General features: G+C 39.2%; 1 protein-coding gene across 1 annotated transcript in view; it reads left to right on the plus strand.

Moving 5' to 3' along the window:
* The first annotated feature begins 7,941 nt into the window (after positions 1–7,941).
* SPRED1 (sprouty related EVH1 domain containing 1) overlaps positions 7,942–25,989 on the plus strand; it is a 120,324-nt gene continuing 102,276 nt past the window's right edge. Inside the window, exon 1 of the mRNA XM_034994507.1 lies at positions 7,942–8,995. Within this exon, the coding sequence (XP_034850398.1) occupies positions 8,964–8,995 (32 nt within the window). The 5' untranslated portion in view covers positions 7,942–8,963. The remainder of the gene's footprint in view (positions 8,996–25,989) is intronic.

Consider the following 25,989-nt stretch of genomic DNA (forward strand, 5'->3'; position numbering starts at 1 on the left):
TATTTGAATGAGTAGGAGCTTCAGAGATATAAATTCAAAATATAAATTAAAAGTTGTCCTTTTGGAGTAATAAATTACCAGTACCATATAAAATAGCATTTAATAAGCACCTACCAGACATCTCACTTTATGTTATTATGCAAAAATAATTTGACACATATGAAGGTTGGGGTTTTAGAAAAACTTGGAAACAATGGATAACTAAATATAGACATTAAACAAATACACAGTTAAGAATAGTATCATGGGATGTATCAAGAATAACCACATTTCTAGGATGTAGACTAGACCAAATAATGTAGGGTGTAGCAAGCAATTTTATGTTCCCAAATCAATTCTAGAAAGCTCTATGGAAAATATTAGGAGACATACTTAAAATAAGCAAAGACAATAAGGCAGGTCAAGAGAGACTGTTCTAAGTCCTTGGCACAGCTTGGCAGGGGCCCCAGAAGGACTGGGATGATCCAACAAAGGAAGGAAACTTGAAATAAACAAAGATTGGCTAAGACCCAGGAGACAATAAGGGTGTGAAGTGTTTTAGCTTCCTGATAAAGAGCTTTAGAGCTGAGGGCGGCATTCTCTAGTATGAAGGACAGTCAGTGTCTTAGGATTTAAAAATCTTACAGAGAAAGAAAACATCTCTGTCTGATAAGGTAAGATGTCACTGGAAGTGAGGTTTTCAGCGTCTAATAATTTTTAAACACAGAATTCTATTAAAGATACTGTCACAGAATTCCAAAACGGACATACTTGGGGATGCTAAGAAGATTAGTGTCATTGGAGGAAAACAAGAGCAGTTATTTTTATTACTTGTCATGGCATTTACTCAGATAACATCTTGTATTTTCTAAATGTTTCCTTTTGGCTTTCCATGTCTCCTTAGCTAGATTGTAGCTCTCTGGAAAGCAGGCTTCCTCCCAGCACCTAAAGTAGTCCTGAATATTCTCTCACCTACATGTCTTTTATCCACCCTTTCTCTAGCCCCTGACCAATGCCCTAATTTTCTATGTGGACCATTGCAACAGCTTTTTACTGGTCTCCAAAATTTTACGATATATCCAGGAAGACACGGAAAGCCAAAAGGAAACATTTAGGTAACACAAGATGGTATACAAAACAGATAATAAAAATAACCGCTATCTTTTCCCTCCAATACTGACAATTCCTTTATAGCTCTCCTTCTACCCCATCACCTGAACTTCTATATTCTTGGAATTATAATTGCTAAACTATATAAATTATATATATAAACACACACATACATTACCAACACAGATAGAGGGCTGGAAGGGCCAACTCTGTATGTAAATGCAAGGTCTTAAGTTTTGTTTTTAAATTAGAGTAGAGCAAATAGAAGTTATAGCAAAAATGTGATGTTTTAAGATCCCCTGAGTGGCTTGTGGAGAACTGCCAGGCTTTACACATGCCCAATAGAGTGCGATGAAGCCTAATTGAAAGCGTGATATTGCAGAGTAGAAAGAGGAGGAAACTTTCAGATAAGTCAGAAAAAGAGAGTTGGAAAAAGAAGGAATGTTTTTTAGGGAAGTAGAGAGATTTGAGAGATAAGAGGGAAATGGGGAGGTGGGAGGAAAGGGGAAGCTCTCACGGGCACAGTCCCCTGGCGGAGTGTCCTGGGACTACATGGAGCTGAGTGTAGTGGACTTGATCTAAGGAGAACAGAGACAAGATGCTGAGTGGTCTAAATCCTAGACCAGAAAGAAGAGGATAAAAGGAAATAGGAACAAAAAAAAATCCTCTTTTGGGGGGAGGGGTAGGAAAAGAGCTGAAAATGATGGTGGGAATATCTTACTTTTATATACTTGGAGGATAGGCAAGCCTGAAGAACAATACACCTAGTCAAGTTTAGGAAAGGCCACCTACCAGAGACAGAGATTATTTACAGCAGGGCTTCTTAAACTTTAATGTATAGTTGAATCGCCTAGGGATCTTGTCAAAATTCAGATTATAATTCAGTAAGACTGGAGTGGAGCCTAAGAGTTTGCATTTCTAGCAAGCTCCCAGGGGAAGCTATGCTGCTTTGAGGTAGCAAGGATTTACAGTATTAAACATGAGCATTTAAAGCATTTTTATTAAATAAATAAACACATAAATAAATAAATGCATTAGTGCTTCTCAACATAGATATCTTCTGTGGGTTTATCAAAGACTCTAATTATGAAATTATCCTCTTTTTTACCCTTAGTTGATGGCAGTGAAGACATATCTAAGATTAAGAGAGGGGATACAATGCTCAGTTCAAACCAATAATAACATATTCGAAAGCACAGTCATTGTTAGATGTCTATATTAATAGCAGGATAACGAAAGTACCCAAAAGGACTTTCTGTGATAGTAGAAGTGTTCTATATCTGAACTCAGTCTAGAATGGTAGCCATCAACCTTCCATGACAGTTAAGCATTTGAAATGTAACTAGTAAGACTATGGAGTAAGTTTTTAATCTTATTGAATTTAGTTAATTTTAATTTAGCCACGCATGGCTAGTGGCTACCATGATCATGAGAACTAAGAGCATCACTAAAAGATAACCAGATGTTGTTGCCTCTGGAACTGATGGTATAAGGGCATTTATGTACCTGAGCACCACAGGAGGTAGCTGATAACAGCCAAGGAATTTACTCCTCCCTTTTTCCAAAGTACAGTTCTCCTGCCAAGTCATCATCCACAGCAATAATGACTTGAAATAGAAAGCATATGCCACCAAGGAGCTCATCTTTGAGAAGTTATATATAATATCAACACACACACACACACACACACACGGGTTTTTAAAGGAGAAAATTTTAGTTTGAGCTCCAGCCACAGCCTTACTAACGTGAGACCTCTGGCAAGTCCCCTAACCTTTTTGATCGTCAGTTCCTAATTCTTTCTGTAAATTGGAACTGATGATAATACCTAGTGAGCAAGGGTGTTAGGAAGGTAAGTTCCTAAAGGGCATTCCAAGTTTGATAGTCATATACAATGGCTAACTATTACTCACTGAAAGGGAAGTCAAATGCCATATTTAAAACAAAATCCAAGGAATCATCTAGACTCTTTTGTTGTAGTGCATTTGTTGCATGCACATAGCCTTGGAAATTTTATGTAATGGATATTTCAATCCTTCATATTGACTGTAGTGGGATATAACTTTCAAGGAATAAGCATGCCAAATCCATTTGGGAGAATGATGGTAAAGGAGAAGTGCTTTATTTAGTAGTGTGGGCCTGGTAAGCATCCTCCCTGCTAAGATTATGCTGAAAATAAAGGAAATCGCAGACTGCTCATTTCCCTTGTACTGGTTGTAATCTTGTGGAAACTTCCTGTAAAAGGCAGTTATAGCATTAAAAGTAAACTGATTTCACACTCACCGGATACTACCAGACCAACAATTGCAGTCCTTTGGGAGAAAAATAAAATAGCATACTTATCCTTTATACTTTGTATTAGTTTGGAAGAACATGGAAACCCTAGTGATGGAGAAACCGACTCATGCCAGAGGCAAGGAAACTATTTAGAAACATGGTTACCATTTAGTAATTCCACTGAGAGGCAGAGCTCATTAGCCAAGAGACTGGTTACACTAAAAAAAAGAAAGAAAGAAAAAAAAAAAAAAAAGAAAAAAGAGAAAGAAAGGAAGAAAGAAAGAAAAAGAAAAAAGATTGTTCATTAAGCAAAGTACAGCATGAAAATAGACAATCCCCTTTGATCTAGGCACATTCTAGCTACAGTTTTAAAATTTTGAATTTTAAGACATCTGCTCGGGGTAATGTTTAGAAATGGAAATTTGAATATGTATTTTATGCACTGTTAGAACCTCATATGTTGGCACGACCATCTCCTCTTTTGGCTTTTCAAGTATACAAATCTCTGCTAAGAGCTTATTAGCACAAGGGATGGCGTGTGTGAAATGCTGAGCTGCTGTAGTGTTCAGGTTGCAGTAAGAAGCTGGAGGAGGCTCTGAATTTCCATCACTGTGTCGGTCACTACAGCTTCATTTTTATACATATACGGGCTTTGCTATAATATTTCACTAGAAAAGCCTCCATTACTCAAAATGACTGCTGAAGAGAACACCAAAAATATATGAAATGCAGCCTCTGCCTTCAAGCCACTTAACATTTAACTGGGAAAACAAACATAAACTCAGAAAAAGTTGAGTAGAGATAGAGAACTATCAATACAAGGGTAAAATGGTAAAGGCAAAAAGAAAGGAATTTGAGAAGATAAAGTCTGAGTTCATCAGAAAGATGATCACTATGGACGGAGCGGTCTGGGAAGAGGGAGAACACCTTGAGTTGGAGTGCTACGTGCCATCTGCCCGGGCCTCCATGAGGTTAGGCCACCTTTGCTGACCTTGTGAACCCTGGTCTGATACCTACCTAGAACCCAGAACCCACTTGTACCTTCCTAACTGTGATGATGTCCTACACTGGCAGTTACTTGGCACTTGTGCTGTTGGTGCATAAATACTTCTGATAATTAATCATCTAGAACAAGTTTGTAAGTGGTTGTGGTTAATTCCTAAAACTGAGGACAAGAGTAATGAGAGCCACCTGTGAGCAGCAGCTAGCGTGACCAGCCTCTTTCCCACAGACCCACCTGAGAAAACACAACCAAGTAAATATAAGCAAGCCCCTGCCCTGCTCACCCTGACATGGCCATAGAATCTTTGACTGGTGTTCAATGGTAGCTATACCAACTGAATGGAGCTGGAACTTTGGGTGAAACTGTGATCTGCATCTGTATTTATCTTTTCACACAGCTTTTCAGGTCTTATTAGATCCACCTTCCCTGGCTGAACCAGCCCTTTGTCCTTGACCTGCCTTAGCCTATGATAGACGTTGGGCCACCCTTTTTTGTGGGCTTCTGGAATCGAGGTTCTTAGGTAGGGGTGTGTTCGGAGATAGGATGAAAAGTAGTTGCAGGGAAAAGGGGAGAAGGATGTGAAGGGCTAAGAAGGACCAAATACCTGGCATACTTCTGGAAAAGCAGATTTGTCAGTTCCATTACTGATCTGCTGATCCCAGTCTTGGGAGTGGGGCTAAGGAATCTGCATTAAGGCAGTTCTTGCAGTGTATTAAAAAAAGTTTTTATTATAGAAAATTTCAAATGTGTGAAATAATAAAGAGAATGTGCTCATTATCATTCCGTAGCCAATCTTGTTTCATCTCTATCCCTACCTACTTCTTCCCACTCCTCACCCTACTGAATTATTCTGAAACAAATCTCAGATATATCATCTCATCTATAGATATTTCAGTATGTATTTCTAAAAGATGATGACTTAAAAAAAAAAACCACAACCACAACACTAATACTTTAAAAAAACCCTTATTATCATCAATCTTCAGTTAGTGTTTGCTTCCCCGATGATCTCAAATTTAAAAATATTTGTTCAAATCAGGATCCAAATAAGGTGTCCCACATTGCATTTGGTCACTCTGTCTCTTGTACTGGTAAAGGTACAGACACTGGGATAGAGCAGTGAGGCCTCTTGAGCTTAGGGTAGCTGCTGACAGTTGAGTTAGATTGGAAGACTCCTGGCCTTTGAACCTGAACGTAGGACCATTTCTAATTGTTTTACTGTAGAATTCTCTGTCTAGACTAAGACAATTTTCTAAAAAGCTGGTAAGATCTTCAACAACTGGGTGAGAGGTGAGGGCTGGAAATGCCCCCTTAAAAAGAAAGGCACAAAAGTGTCCTGCAAGTGGTATGGGGAACACTGGAGGCCAGGAACAGTTTGGTGACTGTGTCTTGGTTATAGGAGTGGGAACAATCTCAAAAGCATGAATTTGGGCTATTGATCATATATTGCCCCTTTAGGTAAGTAATGTGTTTGAAAGTGGCCAGCACACAGTTCCTTGCACAGGACAGCCAAGATGGTTTTCTCAAGCAGATGCATATTTCTTCAAAAGAAAAGGAGGCCTTTGCAAGTGACCCAACTTTCCTTGTATTTACTTAATCATAATGACTCTGAGAGCAATCATTTATGGATGGCTTGCTAAGGGCCACGCCATGTGTCTAGCAAGAGTGGTACACAGAAGAAAACCCATAGTTATTCGTCGAATGAACAAACAAGGCTGAGTTTAACCTTCGGAACCACTGCCACCACCTTGTCATGGAGTGTACTATCATCTCCGTTTTACAAAATCAGAGTAAGAACCAGGATTTATTGGGCTCTTAATCTGTTCTAAGTGCTTCATGTATATTATTACCTCATGAATCGGCACAGCAGCTCTATGAATTAGGTACTATTCTCCCCATTTTCCACAGGCAGCGTTTGGGTAACTTGTCTAGAACACACAAATAACTGATGGGACTTGATTCAAATCTGAGAAGCCATAGTGGGTAGCAGTAGTAAGAAGGAGAGCAGGCCAGTACCAACACTCCCAGGTACAGGGTCTTCCCAGGAACAAGATAAAAAAAAACACAGATCCCCTCACCTCTTCCAGCCACCAACACTGTCCCTTCCTCACTCTGAGTAAGGATAATGCTGCTGCCCAGGCAAGCCTTACATAAAGAAACCTCAGAAATCAATGGGCTGTTTTTGGGGGGCTGCCTGAGTGCTTTGGCTCCTTTACTCCTCATTTATTAAGCTCCTACTCTGTGCAAAACAGGCTAGTGCCTGTGCTCTAGAAAGCGGCAATCCAGAAACCTCCTGGAGACGGTTCACAGATGGGGAGTGCTGGCTGGTTTGGGAGTTTTTCCCACTTTCCTCTTCATCAGGAATTATTCTACCCCTCAAGGTGGCAGGAGCAGCAACCTTCACTCTCAGGTCACACAAACCTGAGAATGAAAAGAAAAGCACTGCACACAAAGCTAGACTGATAGCTAGGGAGATGCGTCAGAAACTTAGGATTCAGTCCCCAGGCCGGGTGGGTACAGACTGGCTTTCTAGGTAGAAAAGGGATAATAGAATTTGCAGAGCCAGGGGCCCTGAGTTCTCTAGTCCCGCAGATCCTGAACTCCCGGCTGAAACCCCAGCAGGTTTCTGTGCAAAAACCTTTCGAGATGAATGCATACATTGTCCTCTAACAATGCAAAAGTGACAGCTGCCTATTCAATAATGGTTCCGCCTCCGTTTAGAGCAGTTCGTGCCACAGAGGCATCTTCTGCGCTATAGTTATGCAACCTCACTCGCAGCGGGAGTTTTTTTCCTGTGCTTCTGGCTGCGCCAGATTCATGTAACACGCCTACTCTGGGCTTCAATGGAAGTCGTTCTCCATTAACAACCATTCTAGCTTTCGAAGATGAATGCCCTGCACAGCATACCCCTTGCACATTAAGAATCCAAGGTATTAAAACTAACTCTAACACACACACACACACACACACACACACACACACACATACTCCCGCTGTACATGCAGCTAGGGGACTGCAGCAATGCAACCAGAGGGACAGCAGGCGGAGCTCTCTTTGTACGGTCCCTCCCTCTAACCCCACCAACTAAAAATGAACTCATGCCAGTTCCATTCTTTGCTCTGCAAGGAAAACACACACACACACACACACACACACGGCAAAACCGAGCAGCCTCCAATTTCCCCCTTGACCACACTGTCATTCTAGCCTCCTTGTTCTAACAACCCGGATATTCCAAAGCGAGTAACGGGGAGTAACGGGGAGTAGCGCGGCGCAACAATGCAACCTCCCAAGCAGCTCCCAGTGCAGCTCCCACCCCCGCCCCCTTTCGCAGCGTGCCAAGAGTTTGGAGCGCGCGCACGCACACTGTACACCGTGCCTGGCGTATCCCTCCGCCTCCCCCCTCCTTTCCCCGCTCGGTGGCTCGACAACGATTTGGGAAATGAAGGGAGGAGGGAACTACTTTCCTGAAACTTGCTATGCTGCACACGACTTCGAGTTGCAGTGATTCGCCCGGAGGCCGCAGCTTTTAGCCCTACCCACACGCCCTCACGGCCCGGGTACTGCGCTCGGCAACCGCACCCCGTGCCCGCTCTGGCCCCCGGGGTAGGCGGGCGGCCGGGAGAAGTCGCCAGGGACTACTTCGCCTCCTTCTCCCGTGGGCGCCCCCGGTTCGGGCAGCGGCGGCGGAAGGAGCGGGCGGCGTGAGCGCTTCCGCCGCCCCCCTCACGGCTCCCCTCTGGCGGGTGTGAGGAGCTGGCCCGCCGAGCTGCTGGTGGGCACTGGCTGGTGGGGGACGTGCGGCCGCTCTCCCGCTGCTTCCCGGGACCCTGTCTCCTGGGCGCGCCCGCTCTTCTCCGACCCGGGTGGGGGAGATCGGCTCGCCTGCCCTGGCCTCACACGCTCCCCGCCGCCCCCTCCTCCCCCTGCTGGAGGCGTCCCGACTGGAGCGTGTCTGGAGGAATCCGCCGCCGCGAGGCCCCTCGCCCGGTCCGGCTCGTGCCTGAGGACCGCTCCGGCCGCCTGCGGGCGCTAAGCGGGCAGCCGGCGGCGAGGTGGGAGATGGTGGGGTGGGCTCCGGCAGGACCGTGCCGCCGCCGCCCGGAGCCTGGGCTCGGCACCCTCCCGCCGGCCCCCACCGAACGCAGCTCTGCTTCCTCCTCGCCGCATCCCTGAGGGAAGCGCCGCCTCTGCTCCCGGGTTCTCCGCCCGCCCGCTCCTTCCTGGCCGGACCCCGCCGCGCTCCACCCCGGTGGCGGGAGGAGCAGCTCTCCAGTCAGCCTTCGCAGCCCCTCTTCCCTTTTTCCTTTCCACCCAGCCTCCCCGGCCTCCTCGGATCCCTTGGCTGGGCGCTGAGGCGGAGGAAGAGGCTGGGGTCGCCACGGCGGAGGTTGTTGCCGCCACCCCCCTGCGGGGGTGGCCGGGGTTCCCGGCTGGGGGGGCACCGTTCCGGGTGAGGCATCCACCATGGTGAGGCCCCTGAGCCGCTGCCCCCGCGCCCCCCCGGCCGCCGCTGCCTCCTGCCCCTCGGTGCTGCCGCTGCTCCTCCGCTTGCTGTTGCTCCTCCATCTCCAGATCGGATCGCGGTGAGGGAAAGATGAGCGAGGAGACGGCGACTTCTGACAACGAGTAAGCGCCTCATTGATCTTGATTAGTAACCCCCCCCCCATCCTTCCGACCCCTCTGAGACTTGGATGCCGGAAAGCTTGCAAGCTTGGAGAGTTCGGTGCATCTTGTTCTGGAGATAACATTTGATTTCTTTAGCCATTTAATGGCAGCACCCTCCACTGCCCCCCCCCCCCGCATTTAGTTGCTTACTTCTGGGGGAGGGTATTGAGTGTTGGGGTGGGATGGCAATTGTACGTCCAGGAGATGGAGTAATGTGGACGGATGGTGGCGGGGTAGAAATTACCTCTTTGCCTCGAAGACCCCCCCCCCCGGCCTGTTCTTTTTCACTTTAGCATACCGTAAGCCAACATACCCTGAATATCCATCCTGCTTCCTTTATAGCTATTTTACTTGGAAACTAACGTGTGGGAGCACCTCCTGCAGCAAACTGCTCTTGAATCTTAATTCGATGAGTCAGTGACTCTTAAATACCGATTAAACCTCCCCCCTCCCCCCCTTTTAAACTTACGACCTGTAAGCTTCATGTAAAAAATGGAACTAGGGAAACATTTTTAGAATTTAATAGCATGAAGGACACCTGGAGTGTGGGAGACGTTGAACTCTTATATTTTACCTTTGCGAGTGCTGGGCATGTCTTTATCAGGGGCATAGAATGTTGAGTGTTAATAATTATCCTTCAGCTGTATTGAGAAACACCATTTACGTTGATTTAGCAGTATTTACATGGCAGAATATGTTGATGACTTCATTCATTAACTTCTAGAGTGTCCTGGCTTAAGTTTTTGTTTATTTGGGCTGTTTGTTTTCCAAACGAAGTACGTTGCCTTTTAAATATTTTGTTTTAACGTAACGGCTGCCTGAAAGGATAATGGTGCGGTAACAGTTTTTACTGAGACCGGATTTAATTCCGTGCAGAATATTTGCATCCGTTCTCTTGTAATTAAGTTCAAGTTTTGTTTATCTTTGGAGGATTGGAAAGAGTTAAGAGAGTTAGGACTAGTCCTAGGATGCATTCCTTTAAATAAAGTGCATTCCTCGAGTCAGACCTTTTTGAGAGAACTTTAAAATCCAAAGCCTAGGCCCGTTTAACATAAAATAGCTTGAGAAATGCCAAGCAGCGTTTCTCCTCGAACCTCCACCCCCCTCCCCCCACCAGCACACTCTTCTGATGAGCGGGTGTGGGAGAAGGTAGATTGCTGCAGTGTCAGTGCAGTCTGGAAGCAGAAGTGGCCGCCATGTTCTCTCTCTTTTTGTGAATCGCCCTCATTTGCATAGCACACTCTTCATTCATAAAAAAATAATTAAACATCCATCACCTTGGACATTTTGAAAGGATTTCCCAGGACAAAAATTCAGAGCTTTGACTGTCTGTCCTCATGCAGATTTTTGAGTTCAGGAAGTAAGGAGAATTCGAAGTTATAGGTTAAATTCAAAAACATACGCACACACAAACAACTACCCCTGTTCTCAGAATGTTGACACAGTTATGTGGGAAATATCAGTTCGGGGAGGTGCTGGGATCACGTGATCGCCTCCATTCATAAAATACCTGGCTGTCCATTCACAGTGCAGTACACTGTCTCACTGCCTTCCGCAGATTAGACCTACTTTGAGAGAGATCAAGAAGTATCTCAGATAACCCTTAGTTAGGGGAAAAACTGCTAAAAATCCTGAACGGAAGGACGATAATTTTTACTGGCATCTTTTAAGAAAGTAGCCTGGATCAAAATGTCAAATTCTGTTTTTAGAGATGGGAAAAGACTAATTACCATATTTAAAGTAAAATATTAATATTTCGTTTCTGGATACATCTAATAGAAAAACAAATGAGGGAATGTGAATTGACACATGAGTAAAATATATTGTTTCTAAATGGGCTCTTTTTCTAATACTTGCTATGGACAGATTAAGAATGCAAATTTTTCATGTAGTGATATTGGTGGATGATATTGCTGTTACACTGAAAATGAGTAAAAATTCCCAGTACTTAAATCCCAAAGATGTTGATATTTGAGACACCAAAAGGCAAGTTGGGAGGGTTGCCTTTTTTTTTTTAATTTAAAAAAATTAAAAGTTGTTGATGTAGGACAACTTGGAAATTACCTCACTCACCCAGACCTTTAGGATTCTATTTTCGTAAATTTATCCTGCATTATTAATACGTTATTCCCTAGAGGCTCTGTTATATTAGTTTTGGTAGAACAAAAAAAATGTTTTAGCATATATATTTTTTATGAGATGTTAACACTTCATGGGGACAGAACTCTTGGGGGTTTTATTAAAAAAATTTTTTTTTAATTCTAGGAAGTGTTCATCTGGTAATCAGTTTTATTAGAGCCAACATTGTACATTAGCTAAGCAAAAAGTGTGAACTTCTTTGGAATATAGTTTTTATTCCAATAATTTATCTTATCTTTAATATTTAATGTTTTGAAACAGTAGTTTATTACTTATCATTGTATATAGTATGAAGAAACAAAAGATATATGTATGTTATGGCACATGCCCTTAAAGCCTCAGCATTGTAAGACTCCCCTGTAATATGGATTTTATCTGGGCCTTAAATATATTTTTTTCTACCTTCTTTTCTCCTTTTTTAGAAGCCATAATCAATAGGAATTTATTTACATTAGACACTGTTCTTAACACTTAAATTTTTTTTTCACCTGATTTCAACCTTTAAAAGAGTGAAAATCACCAATATTTTGGGAAACCATTAACTTTTTCTAGGTAACCATTGTGAAAAATCGAGTGAGGCCTTTAGAGGCCTCATTTTGAAATCCTCTAATATATGCTCTATTATTTGAAATTAGAGTTCTGTTTGGAGAAATAGCTCTCAAAAGTTGATTGTGAGTGTATATTTAATCAATAATTAAGAATCTATTATGTGTAAGAGTTTATCTTATGCAGTGCCAAGTTTGAGGAAGGGTTGGTAAAAGTCTTCTTTTCCATCCTTCAGTAATAACTGGAACTGATTTAAAGTGTCATTAAAAAAAAAAACAAAAGGGGCGCCTGTGTGGCTCAGTTGGTTAAGCGACTGCCTTCGGCTCAGGTCATGATCCTGGAGTCCCGGGATCGAGTCCCGCATCGGGCTCCCTGCTCGGCAGGGAGTCTGCTTCTCCCTCTGACCCTCCCCACTCTCATGTGCTCTCTCTCATTCTCTCTCAAATAAATAAATAAAATCTTAAAAAAAAAAAAAACAACTTTCCTCCTTGCAAAAGTAGTAATTTCAGATAATGTACAAAATAGTCCTTAAAGGGAGTGAATAATAACTATTTGTGTATCTGTTACTCAGATAACAAGTCTTAACATTTGATATACTATAATCAAACCTTTCCTGTGATGTTGATGTAGAATCTTATTCATTTATTGGATTTTTACTATGTGCCATGCACTATGATGATTTTTTTCTGTATTATTTTATGTATATACATGTATTCTTTATAGAGTGGAATTGCATAGTAGAAACTTCATACCCAAATATATTGTGACCCTTTTCCTATGTCATTAGAACATAGTTTTTAATGGCTACATTATGGTTCAGTGTATAACATACATTAGTTTTAACCAGTCTACTATCGTTGGATAATCTTTTATTCCTGAACAGTGCTGCATTTGATCCTGAGTTCTGTCCTCATCCAAATCTTTTACTCTTTCCTTAAGATACTCTAGGAATGGAGTTAAAGGAGATGCAAACTTTAAGTTGTTCTTTCTGCTACATTGCCCTCTAGAAAAGGAAAACTCACATGAGAGTGCTTATGTCTTGAAATATCTGTCCAGTTCTCTTTGAAAACATTTTTGCCAATTTTGAAGGTGGAAATGAGATCTTGTTCCTATTTTTAAAATGTGCTGGATGGTAAAATAAAATTGATTAAAAAAACCCCCAAAACTTGTTAGGTTGTTTTGGGCAACCATGCTGTTTTTAAATATCATATTACAAATAGAATTAAAGTGATCATGCAAAAGTTTTGCAGATAGTTTACTTAACTCTTACCAATTCTTATGTAGTATGGTGTAATGTAAAGAGCATTGGACTTGGAATTGGGAGATGCCTTTCTGTCCCAGCTGTCACTAATTATTCTGTGATTCTGGACAAGTACAGCCTCTGTGGGCCTCAGTTTGCTCATTTCATTAGAGCAATTTGAACTAAGCATCATTATAGGCCCTTCCTGTACTAAATTACCCTAAAATAATACAGTGATAGGCACATTACAAGTCACTAGACTTGTAACATGTGTATTTGTTAATCAATTATTTTTTTGATTAATTTTATTATATTGTTGTTTTTGACATATTTAAGCAAATGAAAGACTTCCAGTAGAGATCTGGTAAGATACTGAAGTAAAAGCATGAATTTTGAAGAGCCAAGATAAAAAATTTGGAGACAATTGGTAGTACATTCATAATCTTCTAAGGTTTTATTATTTGGGGCTTAATAGCCACATGTCTTTGATAATATATATACCTCACAGATGGTGAACTTTGTACTGCTCTTTTTTTTTTTCTTTTAAATAAATATGGCCTCTGGATGAATAAGAGAACAGAAGGCTATTGGGCTTAAACACCAACTTGAGTAGTTCTAAAAGGAATACACTAACAAGAGACCAGCTCTCATGCTTTACTTAATGGCTAAGAAGTGTCAAAAGTAAGACTTTTCATTTGGTTATTCATACTAGTCATATTAACCTAAGACGAAGGGATAATTTTACACTTAGTTTAAGAAGTTAACACAGATAATGAATTTTTTCATCCTTTAATAGTTAGATTTAATTCACTATTTATGACAAGTTTTATGTCTTAGCTGCATCTCATTTTAGAGTCAAGAGCCAGTCATTAGAAATCCCTGAGATGTTTTTGTGGCACTCAGAATGGTTTGAAATGAAAAAGATCTATTCATGTATTTCTGTTTAAATGTAGTTCATTATTTTTGTTAAAGCATAGTTCATTAGTAATGGATCTTAGACTGAGGTGTTAAATTGCTTCAGACATAGGGTTCTTAGAATTAAGAGTGTTTTTACTGATCTCTAATTGAAACTTGTTTACATTCATAATTGAAGGAAATTCCAACAAACCATAGCAGCATTAGAGATACTTGTGACAGCAGTTAGTTTCCTAGGGCTGCTGTAATGTGACAAAGTACCACAAACTGGATAGCTTAAAACAACAGAAATTTATTGTTTCAATTTTAGAGGTTGGAAGTCCAAAATCAAGGTATTGGCAGGGCCATGTTCCCATTAAACCGGTAGGGGAATCCTTCCTTGTCTCTTCCTGGCTTCTGGTGGTTGATGGCAATCTTTGGCATTTTTGGCTTGCAGCTGCCTGATTCCATTTTCTGCGTTCATCATCACGTGATGTTCTGCCTGTGTGTCTCTGTGTCTTCAAGCGGCCATGTGACACTAGTCTTATTGGATTAGGTCTCTTCTACTCCAGTGTGACCCCCTCTAAATAAATTACACTTGTAGTGACCCTATTTACAAGTAAGGTCATGTTCTGAGGTAGAGGGTTAGAACTCAACATGTTTTTTTAGAGGGATACTATTCAACCTATAACACCAATATAAGTCAGATTTTTTTTCTTATAGTACAGTTGCTGTTCATTTGTTACAGATTTATTGAAATAATGCTTTGAGTCATCACTACTTTGAAGTTATAGTAGGGACGCCTTGCTGGCTCATTCAGTAGAACAGGCGATTCTTGATCTCAGGGTTGTGAGTTCAAGCCCCCTGTTGGCTGTAAAGCTTACTTAAAAATAAATAAATAAATGAAGTTATGGTTATTAAACCATTGGGAGAGCTCATATATAAATGTTAATAAAGCACGGATATTACTATGTCAAAATTAAAAATATTTTGATAGTTATTTCAGTATAATTGATTCTTTTATAATCCTATGTATTTTGTTTTAGGCCTTTAATATTATTCTGAGAAGGGGGATATAGCCTTCATCAGACGGCCAAAGAAGTCTATTGGCACAAAAGGTTAAAATCTCCTGCTATAGACAGAGGCCCAGAAGGCTGAACTCAAAGATAGAGTTTATAAAATTGGAAGATTAAGAAACATGAATGGTAAAATGAACAAGTCCAACATACAGCTAACAATTCCAAAAGAAGAGATCATGGAGGAGAGGAAATATTCAGAGATAATGGCTGAGAATTTTCAAGAAGTAGCAAATCAAACCCAATTCAGTGAACTAACTACGAAACAAAGCCTCATAGTCAAACTGGGTTTATCTTGAGATTTCATGAATGCATCAACATCAGAAAATTGATGTAGTTTTATCACATTTGAAGATTAAGGAAGAGAAATAATACAATCTTAAATGCCAGAAATGCAGTATTGTCATTCAGTCTCTGCCCATAATATGGAAGTAAATGTTTATGATTTATAGATTTACAGTATGGGTTCATAAATGTAGATTTATATTACTTTTCTCCTTCCTAGAATTTTAGACTTAATATTTCTCATTTAAAAAGAGGGTATTAGGGGTGCCTGGGTGGCTCAGTCGTTGGGCATCTGCCTTCGGCTCAGGTCATGATCCCGGGGTCCTGGGATCGAGCCCCACATCGGGCTCCCTGCTCAGCGGGAAGCCTGCTTCTCCCTCTCCCACTCCCCCTGCTTGTGTTCCCTCTCTCACTGTGTCTCTCTCTGTCAAATAAATAAATAAAATCTTAAAAAAATAAAAATAAAAAGAGGGTATTGGATATGGTCAACTTTAGGATAGCTTTTAGTATAAGAGTTCTAGAATCCTAAGTAATGTTCTTTGTACTTCTGAAATCCCCATTTAATATATCATTTCTGTTACTCATAAATGTAGGATTGACTGGTGGAAATTACCTTGTGTCTGAAACTTTTGAATTACCCTAGAAGGCGTTTTCTTTCTACATTTAGAAGGCAAAGAATAAGCTTTAGTGAATTCAAAAGTAATTGAAAATTAAATTTTAATATAATGCCAGTTTTACAATTTTATTTTTAAATTGTATGTGTATAACAGGGATTATAGTTTAGATAAAGGCCATTATGATTTGGAATGTAGACTGTAATTGTTTTCCTAGAAATATTTATAATGATACTCTTACATATGATTAGATGCATCTTGTTTGTTCACCTGATTAGAGATTATTTTAACAAATACAATTTTTGGCTTCTCTATATTAGTATCCTGTAGTAGGATTACAAAAATTTAGATGGAATTTAGTGAATTGTGGTTTTTCTGATACCACTTTATCAAAGTTAACATAACTTATCATATCAGAATGTTTTATTTGGCATAAAGTCACCAAACTTTTTTGTTGTTGTTGTGAATCACATTGACTTTTTGAGTTTGGAATTAGGGGTCAATTTTGGGTTTGCTCTCTTAATGATATGTAAAAGCATTTCAGAATTTTAGTTGCCTGAATTATATTTATGGATTTCTTAATTTTTCAGGACAGATACCATTAGTAACTTTTCCTTCAGGAATTTCAGTGCAGTGACATTTGAGTGTCTGCTAGGTACTTGACATTCCCTTAACCCTGGAGATGCAAAGATAAGTAAAACCTGATAACTGCATTCACTATCCAACAAGGGAACTAGATCCCTCTGAAATGTGATGTGGGTCTGTATATGAAGTTCTTCAAGGCTCAAGGAGAAAGTGATTATGCCTGGCTGTGGATGGCAGTGTGGGAGTTGTGTGAAGGAAGGCTTCAGAAAAGAGGTCGAATATTAGGAGTCAGTCAGAGATAAGGATAATGGAAAGGGAAAAGGCATTTCAAGAAGGGAGGGTAAAAACAAAACAAGAACAAGCATGAAAGGAGAAATGGAAAGTTGGGAGAAAAGCAGTAATTTTTTGGATACACTTATTTGCAGGAGTGGTGGGGGGAGAACATTATATCAAAAACTAATGATGTACTATACCTTGGCTGACTTTAAATTAAAGAATAAGAACGTTGGAGGCAATTGTGAGAAGTCTGGATTTGTGCTTACGTTGTATCAGCAACCTTGGGGCAAGGGTGCTGGCTAGCCCTGGCGTATGACACCCACAAGATGAACGTGAAAGAAGCTCCTGAAAATCAGTTTTTCTTTTCTTTTAAAAGATTTTATTTATATGACAGAGAGAGACAGCGAGAGAGGGAACACAAGCAGGGGGAGTGGGAGAGGGAGAAGCAGGCTTCCCACTGAGCAGGGAGCCTGATGCGGGGCTGGATCCCAGGACCCTGAGATCATGACCTGAGCCGAAGGCAGACGCTTAACCACCCAGGTGCCCCGCTTTTTCTTTAAGTAGGCTCTACACCCAGTGTGGAGCCCAACGTGGGGCTCAAACTCACCACCTTGAGATGAAGACCTGAGCCGACAGGGCGCCTGGGTGGCTCAGTGGGTTAAGCGTTTGGGGCTCAGGTCATGATCCCAGGGTCCTGGGATAGAGCTCCCCCATCGGGTTCTCTGGAGCCTGCTTCTCCCTCTCCCTCTGCCCGCTGCTCCCCCTGCTTGTGCTTACACGAGCGCTCTCTCTGTCAAATAAATTAAAAAAAAAAAAAGACCTGAGCTGAGATCAAGAGTCGGATGCTCAACCAGCTGAGCCACCCAGGTGCCCCGGAAGTCAGTCTTTCTTGACAAGATGAGAAAATTTATTTTAATTGGTCAGTGATAACAATTTTGAACAGAGTCCTCATTAATTTTTCAGATAATGCACTGAGTTCAAAGAAAATATGTTCTTTGAGCTACCCTCCTTCACTCCCAACTTCAAGTCTTAGGTCAGTAAGGATACTTAATGAGAAGCACCAGTTTAAGTCTTTATCATGTAGGCAGTGCAGAACTACTAATTTAAGTGAGGGAGTGATACCAGATTTGTGTAGAAAGCTGAATACTGGGATTCACTGGGACAGTTGATTGAAGGGAGAAGAAGATGAACTACAAATAATGAGGAAGATGTAATAATCAAGGCAAAACAGCTGGAAGTAGTGCATTTGGAACTGTTGGGGATGAATTTGTGGGGCAGTTCAGATGTCCAGATGATTCCTTGACTGTATGTGAAGGAATGAGTAGAAGGAGTGTGGGACGACTTCAGCATTTTAAATTTGGGCCTCTGTGATGCTTTTAAATGGAGTGGGAAGAGGCAGAGGTTTTTAATGGGAGAACATCTCAGTTTTGGCTTTTTAAAGCCTGCCTACCTATAGGTATCAAGGTAGACGATGTCTTATAAGGTGTTTTAAATATAGGTTTGGTGTTCCCAAAGAAGGTTGAGAGGGTAGAGTTAGAGGTAATGTCTTCGGCATATGTAATATTTGAACCAGGGGAAATTGCCCAAGAAGAATATTAAGTAGTAGTGGGAGGATGAATGGTGAGAAACAGCAATGTTTTTAAGAGACACTAAAAATTCTTTATTATTATTATTATTTTTTATTATTTTTATTATTTTTTAAAGATTTTATTTATTTATTTGACAGAGAGAGACACAGCAAGAGAGGGAACACAAGCAGAGGGAGAGGGAGAAGCAGGCTTCCCGCGGAGCAGAGAGCCCAATGCTGGGCTCAATCCCAGGACCCTGGGATCATGACCTGAGCCGAAGGCAGATGCTTAACGACTGAGCCACCCAGGTGCCCCGAGAAAAAAACATTTAAGGAAAGGTTGGGTAAAAGGTAGAACAAAGTCTAGGAAAGAGAAGTCTATCAGACTTTTTTATTGTTTGTCATACGCTGTGCTAGATTTAATCCTTCTAATGACCATGCGAGCTAAGTATTATCCATAGTTTACAGAGGAGATAACTGAGACTTAAGAGTGGCTTAGTAACTTGCCCATAGCCACAAAAGGGAATAAGTGGTAGAACGGAGATCCAAATTGCATTGCATTTGTACCATACTGTATGCCATACAATTAATGGCCAGACTTGATTTTAAAGAAAAAAGGTTGAAGTGATATGGAGACACATATAACTGACGGCTGTTTTAAGGGACTGTAAGTTTTGGTAAAGTTAAAGAGCATGTAGAATAGAAGTGGGAAAAATCGAAAGATACTGATCAGAGAACATAGACTCCAGAGTAATGACAGATGAGAGAATATTAAAGTAGAAAAAGTTGTTGGAGTAGAGGAGCCAGGATCTGCTAGGAGATTTATAAAAAAAGGTCAACAATATTTAAGTTGCTAGGTTGGATGGTACCAGGAGTTGAGGTGGAAAGGAATCTTGAGCCAGCACCAATGTATTTAATGTGTGTGTGGATTGAGTGACTTAGAGTGGAAGTATGAATGCTGACACCTGCCTCTACTATTTGAAGAGACTGGAATTAGGATTTTGGAATTGGAAGTTGAAGATGGAGGGTGCCAGCGGGAGGAGGATAAGAGAGGGAAAGGTTTAGCTGGAAAGAGTTGAGAGTATTGGAAATGATAGGATCTCATGTAATAATGGTCCTAAGGAATGAGGGATGTTGGGAATTAGGGATGTTGGGAGTTAGAGAAAGGAAGATAGACATGTGAATAAATTTTCTAGATTGGGATTTTATTGAGAACTTTAAGGTTTTCTGAGAGACTAACCAAGATGGTGACTGATACTGTATGGTTTTATCCAGATACATTATACTGTCTTTGGCAGAAGGTTTTGTATTTGGGGGGGTACTCTAGTCTTAATGTAATCAGAAAGTCCTTTTCAAAACAAAATTCACTAATTACATTTTTATGATTAACTTGGTGTTCAGAATTAACATGGTCCTGCAGTTACTGGTGACTGCCACATTAAGACTGTGGCAAATCACATAACATGTCTTTGTGCTTGATTCTCCATCTGTAAAACCAGGATAGTATGTCACTACTTCAAGGGATGTTAAGATAAAGTAACCTCCTCCTCCCCCAACATTTTTTGATTAGAGATAAGAGAATATTAAAAAGAACTTTTAGTTCTTGAGAAGAAAGGTACTATGTTCATGAAGTAATCAGTGCTCATTTTCATTTAGCCCAAGGTAGGGTTACTTTTAAAAGAGGATTATTGACTTGTTGGAAAAATTGTATTTCAAATTAAATGTTAAAGAAGCAGCTTTTTGTAAAAACTTAAAATCTAAAAATTCCAACAAGCAAAAAATAACAAATCTATGTTGTGAACATTTTCTTTTATGTTCTGAGCAAAGAATGTGAGAAGAGGTAGCTAGATTAGTAACTAGTGTTGGACAGGACGCAAGGCAAACACCTGGCTCCAGCCAGTTTTTTGTCTGATACTTAATACAACTAATTATATAAGGAGTATATTTCTAGAGTTTGCTAATTAAAGCAATTTTAATACCTGAGTACATTTTGGAAGTATATTTGACATCTGTCATCTTCAGTGGAAAAAGTCATCTTTCTCAGAAAAATATCATTATATGGAAGGCATAAAATCTATTTTTGTGGGAGAGAAGGTAGAGAGGAAGTTTTTTTTCAGCTTATTAAAATTTAGACATTTACTTTTTTGCAGCTATAATCAAACTAAGATTTCTACTTAATAGGTGAGATGGGCTAAATCTGCTAGTTAGCATTTCATTGCTCTGGATTTAGTCTGTTAACTTTAATTTGGGCAGGTAAAGGTCTGTAAACTTATGTTCATTTTAGTCACCAACAATGAAAGCAAAAATCTGTTTACATTTTCGTGTAGCCTGATTAGCTTATTATTCTGAAACTGTAATTTGTTAATTAAAAAATTGTTGCTTTAGATACATAATTACTGGAACTTGATTTAGGAATGAATTTGAAGTCTATGAATTAAGATCTTGAATGAACATAAATCAGGAACTTAAAAATATGATGAAAATTATATATACTTTTTCTCTTAAGAATTATTTAATCCAAAAACCCAGACTTACTTAACTTAGTAAAAGTTAAGAACATATGCCAAATAACTTTAGTAACTATATCAAATTAAGATATTCTTCAACTCCATATTTTGATCACCTTAAAAAGAAAGGGGAGAGACACAAATGAATAAGACAAGCTAGCCTATAACCACCTTAGTTTTCCTTAGCAGTTTTCTGTCTCACTGCTTCAGGAAAGAGCAAACTTAGCTTCTAAGTGAGCCAAAAGAAAAATAATTTAACCTGAAGTTATATAGACCCTATTGCTGTCCAGTCTGAACCTGTATCATGTGTACAAGGTCACAGCATACACCACATAAAAGTAGTTTGACTTATAATTACTGGCTAACTTTGAGTCCATTTTTACATTTACCTTGTCTCAAATCGATTTAACTAGATAGGAGGAGGAAAACAGTGAAACTGAACTGAATTCTTTTAATTGAGTGGTATGGTCTGAATATTTGTGTCCTCCTGGGAACCCATGTTGAAATCCTAACCCTCAAAGATGATATTAGGAGGTGGGGAGGTGGGGTCTTTGACAGGTGCTTAAATATTGAGGGTGGAGCCCTCCTTGAATGGGATTAGTGCCTTCAGAGGCTCCAGAGAGAGGCTTTGGAGAGATCCTAGTGCCTTCTACTATGCGAGGTCACAAGAGAAAAGGCCTCAGCTGTGAACCAGGAAGAAGGCCCTCAGCCGACCAACCATCCTGGCGCCTTGATCTAGGACTTGCCGGCCTCCAGAACTGCTAAGAAATAAATTTCTCTTGTTTATAAGCTACCCAGTCTGTGGAGTTTTGTTATAGAAGCCTGAATGGACTAAGACTGACTTTTCTTTGTTCTGGGGAGGACAAGGAGCAATAATTACCTCAAAGAAAGAAATTAAAAAATCACAATTTTCAGTTGCTTCTAGTTCCATACATATAATTTTTATTTGTTTTAACAGTGTATGTACAAATGTTTATTCATTTTCACCTAATATCCTAAAAGAATTTCTGTGCTTATGCATAGTGTTTTTAGTAATTATTATAATTTTAATGCTTGTAATATTTCATCAAGTTGTACTATAAGTTTACACAGCTATTATCTTATTAGTGAAAACTTGGTTTCCAGCTCTTCGCCTTAATAAGTAAGTAACATTGTAATGAGCATTTTTTTTTTGCATGTAATTGGTTTTTTTTTCTTTCCAATTTCTTAGGATGAATTTACAGGAGGGAGATAACTATGTCAAAGAGTATTAAGTTTTTTTTTTAATTCTTGATACGAATTGCTGCTTCCAAAAATTCATACTTTTTTTTTACTATTGTGGATTATTTATAAATGAAACTCATTCTCAGATTTCTTAGATTCAATTTTTGTTTTTTCTTTTTACTATCTTGCAGTTTTTTTGTATAGCTCCCAGTACATAATTGACAGCTAATATTTGAGTGATTATCAGCATTGTCTTAAAATTATCTTATGGATTTAGTCTTCAGAGCAACCATTTTATTTTTTTATTTTATTTTTTCCTTTTTGAATATTTTTTTTAAATTTTATTTTATTATGTTATGTTAGTCACCATACATTACATCATTAGTTTTTGATGTAGTGTTCCATGATTCATTGTTTGCGTATAACACCCAGTGCTCCATTCAATACGCAGAGCAACCATTTTAAATGTTGTTACAATTACTATGCTTCCATTTACAAAGATGAGGAAACGGAGGCTTAGCAAAAAGTTAAGGAACTTGGCAAAGATTATATCGCTTTGTGCCCACCCCCTCTTCTGTATAAAACCATAGTGCTGGTCAAGACTTTGTAGTTAAAAATGCCATCTTATGAACTACAGTGTATAAGGGATGTTGTCCTCCAAGGATGCATCTATTGGTACTAAAGATTTACATTTATGTTCAGCTTATTATTTCATGAAAATAAAAGATAATAACTGAAAAGCATAGAAATCCTCAGGGGAGTGAATTTCAAGGTTGAGTTGTGAGGAATTTCAGGGGAATTCAGATTAGAATTGCTGTAGCTAGATATTAGTAAGTGTTACATCCTTACCTCTTAGATTTCTTCACTGAAGGGTTCCAAATGATAAGGGAATGCATCCCAAAGCAGCCTTAAAAAGGTGTAACATTGTTTTGAAATCTAGTAATAGATCTTAACGATACATGTAAACTTGCATTTTAATCAATACTGTAGTTGTATTTCCAGTACGAAATGCTTCTAGTTATTTATATTAGAGAAAAATGGAAAGCTTTTTAACCATCAAATCTTTGCATATTTATATCCTGTGGCATTATGTGTCTCTACCTCATGTGGCACATTCCTGGGAGGAAGTGTATTCTGGTGAGAGGCAGCATTTGACATACATCAGGGTGTTGCTCTTGAGTGAAGGGCATGATTGTGTCCTGTAATTATAGTGGCTGCCATTTTCAAACAAGTGGAACCTTTCAATCCAGCAAAAATTAATATAAACTTTATAAAGTACAAAAACAATATTGTAGGAAACTAGGAAGACAATGGGAAATTACCCATTGAAAATTTTTTTCTGCACTTATTTATAGTAAAAGTATTATAAAAGCAACAATATATAGAAGCGATCTTAAATTTAAAATTTGTTTCTATAAAAGCTTCAGGTTATACAATTTATATAGACAGTGAATTACCTATATTAGAAAGAATAGAATTGTGCTAATTGGTACTCTAGAAAATATGGAAAGCTGCATAGAAAAGAAAACTCAGATTCTGGTCTCAGTTTTACCATTTACTTAAGTGACTTAGAACAAATCTTTTAGTGTCTGTGCTAATGAGGACAGTAATCTTTTCCCATTCATAAATACTTTTTCATGAAAAATGTAAATAAATAGATTTATTTAAAGATGAGTTTTGATATACTTGGAAAAAGGAGGGTTTTCTAGAGGATTGGAATACAAAAGGGAGGTAGAGCAGAAGGCACACAGAAAAATAAAAGGTTTTTAGCTCTTCTAAACTAGATAGGAAACCCTAAAACCTTCCTCTCCCTAAAACCTTAGGGAGAGGAAGAAAGCTAAGGAAAACCCTAAAAACTTCCTCTCCCTAAAATTTTAGGGAGAGGAAAAAAGCTAAGGAAAATGAGCCTGGGCCTGTTTTGGGAGCCACATGAAATCTGTATAAGGAGTGTGTTAGCTAAGTTAAAGGTTATATAACCTATATATTGGGAAGCTTTGTAAAATATCTGCATAGTTAAAATCAGACTATGAACATTTGAGTGGTGTATCAAATGGTTTAGAAAAATTACCTTTTACCAAAAATACTATTTGCAACAAGACTAAATTCACAAGGATGTTGAGATCATATAGGGGAAGGGGAGAGTTCCTAAACGTTTTTAATTTTTTTTTTTTAAAGATTTTATTTATTTGATAGAGCGAGAGAGCACAAGCAGGGGGAACAGTAGAGGGAGAGGGAGAAGCAGGCTCCCCACCAAGCAGGGAGCCCGATGTGGGGCTCAATCCCAGGACCCTGGGATCATGACCTGAGCTGAAGGCAAATGCTTAACCATCTGAGCCACCCAGGCACCCCAACATTTTTAATTTGATCAGGGGATGGTAAATAAGAATTCATTATACAAGACTCATTATTTTAAAAAGATAGATATTATTGATATTCTGTTATTTGAGCATGCTTGCTTTATTGTTTTATTAATGAAGTTGAGGTAATTTTAAGAATTTTCGTAGGCTCATATGTTAAAACAGTATTTGGTACACGGTAAGCACTGTTTGCCTCTACGCATTCAGGTATGGCCTCAGTCTTAACCTTATTAAGTTTTTAAGTTCATTCCTCATTTTAATTCATTGTCTCTCACAGTTCTTTCCAAATGGTTCTATTACTTTACTGAAAGATACTTTTTTCTCTCCTAAAATTTTCCTTATTTCCATTTTCTACCACTTAGCCCTTATTAGAATCCTTTAAGAATCTAACCCATCATTTCCAATAAAATTTCCTTTGCTGGTGGGAAGATTCTGTTTGTAAAGGCTATCCAATATGGTAGCCACTGTGTGGCTCTTTGGCTGATGAGTACTTAAAATGTGGCTTGTGGGACTGAGGAACTAAATTCTTAATTTAATTTAGATAGCCACATGTAACTAGTAATTCCTGGATTAGATAGCATGGATCCTGAGAATTTCTAATCTTTCAGTCCCAGCAAATTTTTGAAAACAATGACGTGTGCTCTATTCAATCTTAGCCAGTTTGTTGAAGAAATTTCTAATTTTTTAAACAGGGAGGTAGCATAGGTAGTACATAAGCTTCTTCCAAAGTGTGGTATGTAAGATAATTTTAGTTGTTTCATAAACATGACATTAAATTAAGTTGACAAGTTATCCTTTATACTTTTTGCATCTTAATTAAGAAAAAAGGTTTGTTTGTGTGGTGTGTTTAATAAGGAGTAGTATCAGCCTCAATCTCTGGTAGACAGCCAATACAGTAAAAGCCAAACTATTAAATTTTATAGTTACCATCTCTTTATGGCTTGTGATTTGTTGTTGTGTTGTTGTTGTTTTAAATTGGCTGTAGTAATAAAAACCTTTCAGGAACATTTTTTGGATAATATATGTGGCACCACATATAAGGCGAAAAATTGATGATGGTAGTGAATGTCAAAAACAAATTTGTGACATACGGATGTAGTGGAAGGAGAATTGGATTGGTAGACAATCAGGAGCCCTCTTGTGACACTAGTTTGCTGGGGCGGTCTGTCTTTTTTAGGTACGGTTTCTGCTTTGGCGAAATGGGGAAAGAGGTTGGTTTAGAGTGAGAAGAGATTTAAAAGTTTTAAATAATTCCTGTATAGTTAACATACAGTGTTGTATTAGTTTCAGAGATTTACATTTTTAAGTGTACTTTATGCTATAATAACGATAAAGCGTACCATTTTAGACAGAAGCTAAGATGTTTTAAGTATTTTCCTGTATGTCAAACATGAATTACCTCAGTTAATCCTTCAGTCCAAAGCAGTTTACACATAACTGTCATTCCTTTTTAAAAAAACCTTTGGTGCACAGAATTGGCTTAATCATTATCTTGGTTCATACTGACATCATTGGTTTATGCATGGACCTTTGTAGCCTATTATTTTAGTTTTTCATTTACTTGACAAATACCCTTTCACAGTACAATCCAAGAATCAGGACATTAATGATAACTAACATTTACCTAATGTGCTTCTATTCATATTCCCTTGACTTCTTTCTTCTC

Source organism: Mirounga leonina, unplaced genomic scaffold, assembly GCF_011800145.1.
Source record: "Mirounga leonina isolate KUSES-001 unplaced genomic scaffold, KU_Mleo_1.0 Mir_91, whole genome shotgun sequence".
Taxonomy (NCBI): domain Eukaryota; kingdom Metazoa; phylum Chordata; class Mammalia; order Carnivora; family Phocidae; genus Mirounga; species Mirounga leonina.